This window comes from Aptenodytes patagonicus, chromosome 12, assembly GCF_965638725.1.
Source record: "Aptenodytes patagonicus chromosome 12, bAptPat1.pri.cur, whole genome shotgun sequence".
NCBI lineage: Eukaryota > Metazoa > Chordata > Aves > Sphenisciformes > Spheniscidae > Aptenodytes > Aptenodytes patagonicus.
The window spans coordinates 4,595,886-4,608,413 of NC_134960.1; the positions used below are offsets into that span (position 1 = coordinate 4,595,886).

Sequence of the window (12,528 nt, forward strand, 5' to 3'; positions counted from 1 at the left end):
AGGGTCCTGTGAGTTAAGGCTCGGAAGAAACAACCTCCTAAAGCCAAATGTGCTGTGAACACAATCCAGCGGTATCTTCCTTTCATCTTCTCAGTCTGATGTATCTACTGGTGTTTTAAATGTTCCTAATGCCAGGTAGGTGAACCTTCTGGCTCTCAAAAGGTTTAGGAGAACGAGGACCGTGGTCAGAGCAGCGTTCAGGGCAGGACACTGTGCGTTGGCGGAGCAGAACCAAACCTCTCGCCCAAGGCGTCCGCTGGGATCGGGTCTGGCGACGCGCTCCTGCGTATGTGTCGGGGCAGCCGCTTGTGGCCAGGAAATCGACGCTCGGACCCTACTCGGCCTCTTCAGCCATTCTCTGAAATCACTCTTTGTAAGTTTGGAAGGACAGAAAAAACTCAGGAGGAGTGTAACTAAAGCCTCACTCTTGTTAGGACTCGCTAACGGCTTTACGTAAGTCCTCAGCCTTTCCTCTTTCTTTTCTTAATGGAAGCTGAGTTGCAGAGGAGCCTCCGTCTTGGTGATTCCTGTTTTGAAGTGGTGTCCTGGGATAAGGGCTTTTAATTTCTTTTGAAGATGCTACTAGAAGAAAACTCATTAGAGCAAGTGCAGTTACAAATTGCTGTGGCTTTTGTGGTTTGACAACGGTTTGGAGAGCATGACCATGCAATGCAACTTTGCTTTCCGCTTTGCCATGCGGCACCAGGGCATTTACCAGCCTGAGGCATCCCAAATAGACGTGAAATATTCAGCTTTTGGGATTTATTCTTTGCCTTTTGCCTTGCTGTGTAATTTGACAGACTTGCAAGTCCTACAGATGAGTCCTTTCCAGGCATCAGTTGTGGTGGCCATGTGGCATGGGGTGTAGAAAACGCTCAGGTTTTTTGCTTGGGGGAAAGGGAAATGCAGGAGGGTGAATGCCCATTGAAAAGCCACCTACAGGTAGGAAATGTGAGAAGAAAGATGGGTCCTGCTGGGTCCCCAAAATGTTAACAAACCTGGTGTTTGGGCAGAGAGCAACAGGATGAGCGAGCTCTCAATTTTGGGGTGCTCTTGCAGAGGAGCATCACGCTGGCAGCTCCTCCTTGGTTACTCAGTACCAGCACTGCAGCAAACTCTCCGCGGGCACTGTGTGCCAACGGCTCAGGCAGCTGGGTTCAAAACCAGCTGTGGACTAAGAGATTAAAGCCAAAAGACTGAAATATAACAGTAATAATAATCCGTTGGAAGGGTGGCATCGGATGCGAAAGGTCTCACTGCTTCCGGGTAGAAGTGATGAGTTGTTTCCCTGGCCCAGATGAAGAAGAGTTAAAACCTTATTTAACACGCAGGTCCTGATTCAGCAGAGCACATAGGTGTGTATTTTAAGTGTATGGATGCTCTCCAAAGCGTTATGGGAGCTCCTCATCCTTTGAAAGCGAAGCGTATAATTAAGAGCCTCTTGGAACTGGGGCCACCCCACTTCTCACAGCATCGTGTCCCAGATTTCTGGTGTTTCACTCGTCTTTCGTATTTTAGCATATCGACCTCCAGTCTGCCTTGAAGAGAAGCCATCAGGCAGGAGGCTGCTGCGGGGCTGCGAGCGTCGAGAGGCTTCTTTGAAAGGCGCATTGAGAAAGTGGGGTTTGCTATAAAGACACAGTGAATGGTGTATTTGTGTCAGGGGCGGGAGCGTGACTGGCGGAAGGTGAGGGGAAGGGATGGAGTATACCTTTGGGACCCCGTGTGTGTCATGCACCTAATAAACCAGTTGCAACAAGTGAATAAATGCCCGTCGGTCCCTCTCCTGGCATGCCTGTGGTCAGGAAGTGGATTTTATGGTCAACTTGAATTTTGGGCCTGGTGAAAGAGAATGTATCTGATGTTTTCTATACACACATTTCATGCATTGGTTAGAATGTCATTAATAGAACTTTCTGCTGCAACAGAAGTGATCCTGGGTATTGATGAGAGCAACACAGGGCATGCATAAAAGTTTTCCCAGTAAACCAGCTAGCGCTCTAAGCGTGGCAGGTTCTTCTGGGGTATTACTCCAACTGTCGGGCTGTGGGGAAAAATAGGGTTATTCCAGGGTTATTCCTGAACGTTTAAATAAAGTACAGTAGGGTGCAATGCAACATGTGCTTTAAGAGGTTCTGAGGCTTTTGCCAGCAGAAATTCTTAGACCAAACTCATTATGGCCGGTAGCTGAAGACAAGCTGTTGTTACTTAAAAATAAATAAGAAATGCCTGATTTGATAAAACTTGATTTATTCAAAAAGGGCTGAGATAAACACACTTGAATTTATTCTTGCTTTCTACATTAGAGTAATTACTTGGAATTACACCAGTTAAATTTGGTTCAGAGGAGATAAAAATTGGCCACCTATTGAGGAATGATATATTTAAACCTGTTACATAGTAGCTTAACTTACTTGAGCATAATAAAACATGGTAACCAAGACAATGACACGGAAGTGTTATCAACTGTGCAATTTCTGTGTAAAAAAAAAAAAAAAAAAGCTTGCAAACAGGCTCCCATGTATACACGTTTTATCTGTGTGTTTGGGTGCGAGCCTGTACGTGTACAATAGCGTTGTAAAATCTTTTCATTTGGATCAAGTAAGTTATGTACATATATACACAAAGCACTTCTGCTGTACTCTGCACGTTAAGAAGGGATTTAGGGGCACAGCATCTGACACCACTTGAACCCCATTCTTCTGATAGACGATCCGCTAGCAAAAACTGGAGCAAAAATAGGGTTTAGGACTCAATTGCAGCCATCCAGAAACACAGTTGTATGTTGAGCTACTGGGGTTAAAAGAAAACCAAAACAACAAAAAGCCCTTTTGCCCACTGTTTGTGGGAAATAGAAATACTGTTTTGGGGTTCATGCAGTTGGATCTGGAATTGTGCTGTAACTGCCATTTTATTAAAAACCAGCGTCTGTAAAATAGCATGTCAGCTGACAAGGTTAAGCAGAAGCTTTTAGAACAAAAGCAGGTAGCTAGTAATTTAAACCGGTGTTTAAATCACCGGTGTTTGCCAGTGATCAGTGTTGAATCAGACTGTTGCCATATTGGTAAAGCACGCTTCTGCTTGTTCTAGTTTTATATAAAGAGCAAGGAGTGGGGATATTGTGTATTAAAGCAACTACTCCTATAAAACTGTGTTTTATGGCTTTCAGAAGTTACCTACTTTTTGTACTGAACTCGGAGCACTCTGCTCTCCCCTTTCGTTAGTTTACATACTATTAATGATATTTATTTTCTCTCCTTCCTTCTCCACATCCTGATTATTTTGGTGTCATGCCGTGGTGAATAATTTCCTTTGTAGCTTAAGAAAGTTGAAAACAAATTCCTTAGGTATTTAGTGTTTCACGTAACTGGTAACTTAAAATCTGTTTGACGATGCAGTAAAACATCAGAATCACAATCAAAAGCCTAAATAAAGATTTTTAGTTTTCTCCTCCTGCCTGGCAGGACTCCCGCTGCATTACCAGGCAGTTTCAGCAACGGTTGAGAGAAATGGGTCTGGGAAGTAAACTCATATCCTCAGCGTGGAGCTGTTAGGTAAATATACTGTGGTTTTTTTACATTTGATGCTATGGTTTCCTAAACATGGGTAACAAGCTCCGCCAGATGCCCAAATCAGAGATTGTTGGTAATGCAACTATCCTTGTATGGACACTGAATGGCTGGATGATGACATTTGCATACATATAGAGCTTAATCTGGAATCATGGGGCAATTTTTTGCACAAAACTGTGTAAATTTGCTAAAGCATTCTCTCTTTAGTTCATAACAGAGCCTTTTATTTACAGCTATTCCGATTTGCATACAGCACATTTTTCAGCAACCTTTTCCTGCGATGCAGCCTATTACTTTAAAGAGGGTCAAATCCACTCACTGCCATATGGAAATAACGCCTTATTGCACAGGGTTTCTGGTGCCTGCTACTGTTGTAAGACATAGTTTCTCTCTAGTGTCAGACAGCTTGTGTCCTCCACGGGCTCCTCGCTTCTCTGAGCGATCTGTCGTAAGGAAGAGTAGCAAAAAAAGAATTTTTCAGCTGGCAGTTTATGAAGAGCACAATGAGTGTCACAGTCAAGAGCAGAAAGAAAAACAGAATGATGTAAGTCACCAGGTCTGGCTTATTTATTTCCCCTTCTTTTAACACCCTGGCTGTCGACATGTAAAAAGCGGAGGAGCTCACGGGTCTCGGTGTGCCGCTCAGGTAGGGCGTGTTGGTCTGAATGATTAGGTGAGCTTCAGTGGCACTGGTTGAATTTAGCAATTCACTATACATGTTCTTGCTTAAATTTCCTCCACGGTGGAAGTAAAGCAGGAGAGCAAACGCAGTCAGTCTTTGGCATAGGAAAGGAATAATGTTCCTGCTTGTAAAGGGCTGAAAACCAGCCGCATTTTGTCTAAAAGCAAATTAATTCACTCGCATGGCTCAGTGACTTTCTTTTAAATCTTCTTGGCTCATATTTACAGCATTCATCCACAAATATTAATCAAAATGATACAGGTACCTCGTGTCCTGGCCCTCGTTCCCCCAGCACGCCTCTTGTGGGGAAATGCGCCGGATCATCTGCCGGTCAGCCGGGACGGGCTGGGAGCTCTGGGAATCTGCTGGGAGCCCCGTGCTGCCGCTCCACCTGCATGGGAAAAGGCTCTCCCTAATCCAGCTCCGGTGCTGGCAGCCGGGCAGAGAGGAGCCAAGGCTCTGGCTGCCAGTGCTCACTGTCCGTGAAGGGAGGGCACGATGGATTTGTAGGTGATTTTCAGAAGTGGGATGCACACAAATCTGGGGTTAAATGGCATCTGCGGGGAGAGGCAGCTGCTGCTTTGAGATCCTGCTGAATTTGCCGTCGCGGTTTTCTGCCTCAGGAGGCTCCGTGCTGTTGAAATCCCGGTGCTGTGAAGCATTAGTTGACTTTCTTAATCCCAGTTAACAGCACGCTGTGGAGCCAACGTTAAGAGGCTGAGCTTTCTGCTTGAGCTTTCCAGGCACTCCTTTCGATTGCTTTGAGAAAAATAAATTAAAAAAAAAAAAAAAAAAAATTGACCAATGTCCCTTGTTTAAAAAAGAAACACCACAAAAGCGTCCCTGTAAATGGGAGAGGGGTTAGTTCTTTGGAAACCTCCTCTCTGTCCTTGGCTCAGCTGAGCTGCGAGGTGGGACTCTGCAGGGTTCTGTCAAACATGACTTTTTTTTTTTCTTTCCCCCCTGACAGACGCTCCACCGCAGTGCCACTTGCTACCGTGGGAAGGGGAGAACTGCGTGGTGGTGCCGACCGGCTCTGCAGCCCGTGGTGCATCTGGCAGTGACACGATGCTAAAAAGGAAGAGATCTTCCGATAAATCCCTGTGAGTGCCTGAGGCTCCGGCTAGAGGTTTAGGGCTGGGGGAGGGTAACAGAGAATGGGACAAAAAGGAGAAAATTGCATCAAAACCTTTCTTTCTTCCTCAGACCTTTATTGTTAAAATCTAGAGTAATCAGAAAATGTCTTTTTTTTTTTTTTTTTCCCCTTCTATATGGTCCCCAGCACCCTCTGCAGCCTGACAGCATGTTAATTTTATTTTTTTTTTTTTTCCATCAAGTTGCTTTTATGCCATTAGCTGCTGGCTGCTTGCCAGCTCGCTCTCGCAATCTCTCGCTCCCATGCATCGGATAAGCGCCGTTAATACTTTTATTTCAACGCATTGCAACTTGAAAAAGGGCAGGGGGCAGGGCCGGGGGCGAGAGGAGCGAGGAAGAGAGGAGCACTTGGTAACTGGGCAGAGGAAAGGGTGAAACACTTTCTCCAGTCCCAGGGTGCTGATCCAAGCAAACGTTAAAGCTGCTTGTGATGAGATATTGCAGCCAACAGTCGCGGGTGATTAAACGTTTCAATTAGCATAATAAAAGTTTCTGCTGGGAGAAGGGGGAATGAAGAGAAGAGAAATCTTCTGGTCAGTTAGATTTAAATAAAATAAAGTCTCTGCTAGAGGGCACCACCCTCTGAGGCCCTGGTCAGCGTGTTCCTCGTCTCCTGCCAAGCTCCAGGTGCTCCAGTTAAACCCCTTGTGTCTCCAGCAGGTCTGCTGAGGCGGCTGAAGGCTGTCACATCCCTGTTCGCATCCTTCTGGATCTGTCCTCAGAAAAACCACTAACCGCATGTTTACCCCCAAGTCTTGGGGACCTTTTGAATTCACAAGGAGATCTTCCTCTAAGGCTTTGCTGATTCTTGTTTCTCTCTTTCTTTTTCCCCTTTTTTCAGCCGAAGTGAGCTGACTCTTCCACGTGCTGCTCTCCGGGGAGGCTGGGGGGTCTTTCCCTGCCTGCACCTAACGCTCCTCCTGGGGACACGTCTCCTGCCCGCAGAGCCACAGCAGTCACAGCTATTTACTCTCTGTGGGTTCAAAGAACAGGACACCGAGGCAGGCAGCCAGCACAGGGGTTGGAAAAACCTACAGAGTCATAAAAAAGCCAATATAGTTTGCAACTGTTTTACCTATCACGTCTCCTTGAAATAGGAGAGTTTGCGGGCAGCAGCACGACATGGATGTCTGCAAGGCTGGATGTCATCCCAGGACCATCCTGTCTTCAGCTCTCTCCTCCCTGAACTGTTTTTGAGTTTAACCAAACTTTGCATCCTTTTTTATTTATTTACTTTATTGTTTTTATTAGTCTGTAGGAAAAGCAGGAAGGCATCTGGGGGCTGAGTCCTATAAATAGCATAGACAGTCTTAATATTTCACATACTTCAGCAAAAAGTTTGTTATAAACAGCTTCTACGCAAATGTTACCAACTCTGCAGGAGGGGGGAAAAACCCTATAGAGGATGCACGTGAATTTCGTAGTCACGGGTGCATTTTGTCCCTGCACAGAAGTGTGGTTTTTTGGTAGCCCTGTGGCGCTCTGCTTGACGGCTCGGAGTCAAACCGGGCAGAGGTGGAGAAGGAAGGGCTCTGCCAGGGTGGCTCCTCGGTGGCCGTGGGCTCATCCTCCACCTCCCTCCCTTGAGCCCGTGGGGAGCGTTCCCCTGAGCCATCGGAGGTGTCCCTGGAGGTGGGTGAGACAGTCACGTCAATGGGACAGTCACCTCGCTGCTGGGAGGGGACAAACGGGCTGTTTGCTCTGCCAGGTCAGTGCCTCCGTACGACCTCGTGTGGCTGCGTGTCTCTTCCCTGCAAACACGGGGTGCCCCCTCTGAGCCTCCTCTTTCCACCCCTGTCTGCATGCAGGTTGCACACAGACACAGAGCCGGAATCTATCTTTATTTTTTCCGTTTTACTCCTACAAAATGTTAGCTCTCATTCTTGGAAGATTTGTTTTCTGCCCTGAAGATACAGTAGTTCAGCTCCAGTGCTAGCGCTTTGGGTTGAGGACCACTGCTAATGGTCACGGTCCAACCACCCGGCCCTGGGATAAATCCTCTGGGTGTTTTACAAGCGCCCTGTGTGCACGCAGGCTCGGGAGTGCACAGAACTCCTTCTGCTTTTTGGCTGGCTGGCTGAAGCTGATAGAGAAACTGATGAGAAGCCCTGGGAGTAAATCTGATGTGCTTTCTGCAGCAGTATATCCAGGCTTAATCTTTAAAGAAGCTAAATTGCCATAAATAATACCTTAATTGCAAAAGTAAGAGCTGATGCTTTTCCTTTGTTCTCCTTAATTTGGAAGAGCATTTAAAATCTTTAGTTCCTTGTAATTTTTCCTCATTAACGTATTTCTTATTTAGTAGCTTTGTTATTGTTGCTTGTTTTCTTTTTCTTTTTTTTTTTTTTTTAAGGTTTCCAGCATTTAATGACTTGTTTTGTTAGTTTTTTTAATGTGCGCTGGCAATGGTGCTGCAAGGACAAACACAGAGCCTGACACTGGCTGGACTTTAACAATAATAAACTTTTCAGTGTTGCAACTTCCTGGGGTGTTTGGAAGCTGGGTCAGCATCGCTGGCTCTGGTAGCATCACGGGGACAAGTCCCCGGGGCCAGAGAGGCTCCCTGCCTTCTCCTATCTCGCCTTCTCCTATCTCGCCTTCCCCTATGGGCATGTCTTCCCCCAGCTACATTCAAGAGCAAGGAATTTCATCTCGGAGATGTTGGAGCCTCCTAGAGCCCCAGCTGACCCCAAGGAATTTATCGACGGTCGCAGCGACTCGGTAGCAGTTCTGGCCTGAGCTTGGTCCAGTCTTGCCGCAGTGTGAAATAAATAGTGACATAAACTGTCCAGAGCAGAAAGAAGGGAAAATAAAGCCTGCGACCCTCAGCACCACTCAGCTGCTGCTCTCCGGGCTGGCAGGGTGATCATATTTGCTTTAACAATCCTTCAGCCAAGCTACCACCAAATACGATGCAAATCTTAGCGGGTGGGAACCGCTTGGGATTCAGCCGTGCTGTGAAAGGCTGGAGCCTTTCCCCATTTCCAGACTGGTAAATAATGCATGATCTCTCTCTCATATGCTTATGCAACCCCTACCAGGATAAATATCAACCGAGGGAAATGAAAGTGGAAAGAAACATTATCTTTCTCAGTAATGCAACCATTTACAATCTGCGTTACGATCCTTCTGCTCTTAGGAGTGAGCGGCAGTCGGGGGATATTTCTATTAGCAGACCAGAATGCAACAAATCACAGGCTGTAACTTTCCAGTGCCGCATAAAAGCAGCCTTAAAACCATATAAAGGAAAAAAAATAAAAATAATGTACAGAGATTATTTCCTTTTTTTTAATCACTCCAAAGGAAAATACTTATTTCCAGGTGCCTGAGAATCAGATATTAAGGACCATATTTTCAAATGCAGGAGCATAAAACTAAGCACAAGACATCTAATCTGGGGGTCTTGCCTTTGGTGCTTAAATATGGGGTTGGATGCCTGAAGAAATTGGCCCAAGTGCAGAGATGTCTTGAAAATATTTTGTTTCAAAAGAGCTTGTGTGTGCTGTTTAAAACTAACTTCTAACATTAGGTTTCGTGGGGCATGTTTGCACCAGCTGAAGCAAAAGCATTTAGAAAGTTTCCAGAGAAGTCTCTGAAAAAGGGAGCTTGTGTGCATTTTGTCAGGGCTGCGTCCGAATCCTTTGTTCTTCTCTGGGTTGTGAGGAGCGTCACGATTCACCAAGGCGTGTTCCACTGGAGGACGGAGACTAAGCGTGCTGCACCTCCTGCCGTCCAGGTAAGCTTTGCCACTGCTCAAGTGGATGTAGGGAAATAACTGGTGAACGGTGGCAGCATCCCCAGCCTCTCTACCTTCCCATCACTGGTCCAGCATACTGCAGCAGCTCGACAGAGCTTCCAAGAGGTGCTGCAGTGCTAGAAGCTTCACCCGTAGGGAAAGATTTTGTGTCCTTATGCAGTAGGTATGTGGGTTCCCTGTGTCCTAAAAACCCCCTCATTTTCTCTTTGCGATAGCTTGCTTGGTGTATATAAAAGGGAAAGCACAGCTGAGTTTCATGCAGCCAGGAGCGTGTGGGTGGGTGTCCCGTGACGCTCCAGGGGATGCAGCATCAGTACGTCCGTGCGTGTAGCACATGAGCAGGAGGGCGCTCTGGAATTAAAAGCGAAAGGTATAATTGTAGAGAAAGGTTGTCTTTGGTATCTCCTTTACACTTAGAGAACTGATTTCTAGTGATGGTGGTTTGTGAGCTGAGCTGGGTGCGAAAGGGGATGCAGGGGCTGTGCTGGGCTCTGCAACAGCCCAGCTCTGGGCAGGAGAAAGGCTTCGCCCCCATCATCGGGCGTGCGTCAGCTCGGTCCTCGCGCAGACATGGGCTGCTGCTCTGTGGGCTGCCTGGACATGTTAGCTTGTGGCCGTATTTGTTCTGCCTCTGCAGCATGACGGTGCTCCCTGGGGCTGGTTCCTGGTTCAGCCTGTCACAGGGAGATATGTCCAAGAACAGGTACGTGCATTAACAGGGCTACGCGCTATAGGCAGTGTCTGTATTTGCAGTGTTTAACCCCAATTTTGGGGGCTTAAATTTCAGTTAAGAAAAGAAGAGCCAGTGTGTTACAACTCACTGTGAGGTTTTAGTTTTGAATACGTTTTGCTTTTGGTGCCAAAGATCCCTTACCAACCTGCAGGATGAATAAAAGGCAACGTCTGTCCCATCCTGATGGGATCCCCATCAGGATGGGGATCCCCACTCTGGGGATCCGAAGCAGATTTGGGGAGGCTGTGGGAATAGTGCTTTTCACCTCTCTCCTATTCACGTCTCTTCTCAAAGGGAATAGAAGGAGTCTTTCTCCAGGCTGCTGTACAAAACCCATCCCACCTGTATATATAACCCTCCTCCTGCCTGTTCCACTGGTATGCTGTAAAACTTCATGTTTAACCATAGTATTAGCTTCATTGTAGGGGATTCAGCTCAGGAGAGGCTGGGGGTCCACATCATCTTTTGAGAAAGTGTTGAACTCTCAGCTAGAAATACTCTTCCTCTGGCATTGCCCTGCTTCTCCCTACCTTAATTTTGCCAGCATTAGGTGTTTGGGATGAGACAAGCATTGTTGGGGAAGCTTCGCAGATCATCACAGGGTTCTTTTATTAACAGAGCCTGTCTTTATTCATGACTTTTCTTGTACAACTCACCTGTCTGGTGTCAGAAATTTTTCCTCCTTTCTTGCAGGCGTCTGAACATGGTCTGCCAGTGATGGGAAGCTGCGGCTGTGTCTATCAGACAGCAGATGACAGGTTGAGTAGACAGGGTTCCTCTTTCTTCCCTAGTTACTGATTTTTGCTTTGTTGTTTTTTTTTTTTTTTAAGGTCCATGTTGATTGAAAATTTTGAGGGGAGTCAACACCAAGTAATGAGGGTGAGTTATTACACCTAGGTGATGCCCTAGACATACATATGGAAGTTTCTTTTACAGACCAGGTGCCTCCCTGTATGCATGCCAAGCCTGGATATCTCTCTGATCAGGTTCTGTGCACAAGGCATCTATTTTGCAACTCCCTTCCGGGTTCAAAAAATCGACTTGATAATCCTTCCTTACCCTGCAGGGGTCCGGAAGATTAATTGCTGGAGGTGGCAAGGTGCTCTGATGTGGTAAAAAAGACTAAAGAACCATCTAAAACAGGGTGGAAGAGGGAGCTGAACCCTGGGAAGGATGGAGCTGAAATCTTAATAGGTGTAGATGCTCTCTGGAAAGTTAAATCTTTGTCCCATTGCTCTAACACAGCACCTCTGCCCCAGCCAGGCAATCCTCACCTCCCAACAGCATTAGGGTTTGCTGCACGCGTGCCTCCCTGCTTGCGTGAGTTAATAAAGCAAATGTATTGCTCAAGGTTGGTTATTTATTATTGGTCTCGGTGTGAGCTCAGCCTGCTTACAGCATTAGCTCAGAGAACCAACGATCATATAAATGGGGCTGACTTGCAGGTCCATGGGTGCCCCTCGGAGATAGGAACAGCGTATCAAATCACAGAGCAGCACATCACCCTTCTCAGACCGGGCATAAACTTCAGAGTTTTAGATAAACTTTATTTTGGGAATTACCAGACTCTCAGCGTGGCTGGCTACCACTTTAAGGCATATTTCCATCTATGAGTGCAAAAAAATGAAAGGAAAATTGAACACAGTGTTCCTCAGCAGGCCGGGGAATTGGGGAGTTTAATTGTTTGTGTGCTGCTTGATAAAGAAAAACAGTTTTATAATTTCTAATTTGTCATTCATAGCAGTCTGACTCAACAAATCACATTGCTCATTTTTAACTCAAACGTCTTTTTTGTTTTAAGATAGAAACCTTCTGTAAAACACACGGAGTATCTCTGGAAGCAGGTGGCCTGCCCACGGCAGGGGATGGGGCTGCCTTGGCTGCTGCCAGTCCTCAGCGGAGCCAAGGTTTCTGTCAGCTGAACTCTTGTCTCCCAGACTGAAGTCAGTCACCTGTAAGATGGCAGAACAAAAGGATTTGTTTCAATTTTTTTTTTTATTAAATCCTTCATTAAGAAAAACAGCCTCTTCCCTTTTTTCTGCTCTCCAAAACCACCAGCAGGTGTACAAGGAAAGGGTAAAGTTGTAGTTTCAATTCCTACAGCAGAGCTGATCTGAAAAGTTTGCACTGTTCACTGAACATACTCGCCCAAAAAGGGGGGAAAAAGGCTCATAGACCTGTACGTCAGGTTTCTGTGTCTGTTTATTCCTTCTGTGGTGGAGTCTGAATCCACCACCACCAATGTAGAAGGACTTGATATGTATTATCAGCACTCTATATTTAGGCTTCACTTAATTATAGAAGTGACTACACAGTGTCCCTGCCTGGAGCAGGCCCAGCCTTCAATCAGACGAAATCAGTCAATTTTTCTCACGTTTCAGATTTCTAAGGCTCCCCATAAACCTAGAAGCGCCCTTTCCTTGTTTCTGTGGGAGGTTACTGGTCAGGCCTTTATGGAAAGCAAGGTTTGCTTTAGGTTATCTGTGTGTTTGTGTAAGCCAGAAGAAAGAGGAAAGCCCAGCTGCCAGGCAGAGATGGGAAAAGAGATCTGTGAGCGGCAAGCCCGGCCGGCAACGTCTGCTGGAGGGGAAACCACTCTTACTCATCTTCTTGGTTCTCCTGTTAGCAT

General features: G+C 46.3%; 1 protein-coding gene and 1 long non-coding RNA gene across 2 annotated transcripts; one reads left to right on the forward strand and one right to left on the reverse strand.

The window, feature by feature from the left end:
- Nucleotides 1-2,236: 2,236 nt before the first annotated feature.
- SMIM32 (small integral membrane protein 32) lies at nucleotides 2,237-5,178 on the reverse strand. Its single transcript, XM_076349988.1, has 2 exons — nucleotides 4,520-5,178; nucleotides 2,237-4,348 (listed from the first exon to the last, which is right to left on the reverse strand). Exons 1-2 carry the CDS (start codon nucleotides 4,576-4,578, stop codon nucleotides 3,970-3,972), a joined length of 438 nt encoding a protein of 145 aa, XP_076206103.1. The 5' UTR covers nucleotides 4,579-5,178; the 3' UTR covers nucleotides 2,237-3,969.
- A 120-nt stretch (nucleotides 5,179-5,298) lies between these two features.
- Nucleotides 5,299-11,910, forward strand: LOC143166018 (uncharacterized). The gene is made up of 4 exons (XR_012996356.1): nucleotides 5,299-5,357; nucleotides 9,034-9,145; nucleotides 10,730-10,778; nucleotides 11,705-11,910. It is a non-coding gene; the product is annotated as an uncharacterized LOC143166018 (long non-coding RNA).
- Nucleotides 11,911-12,528: the final 618 nt, after the last annotated feature.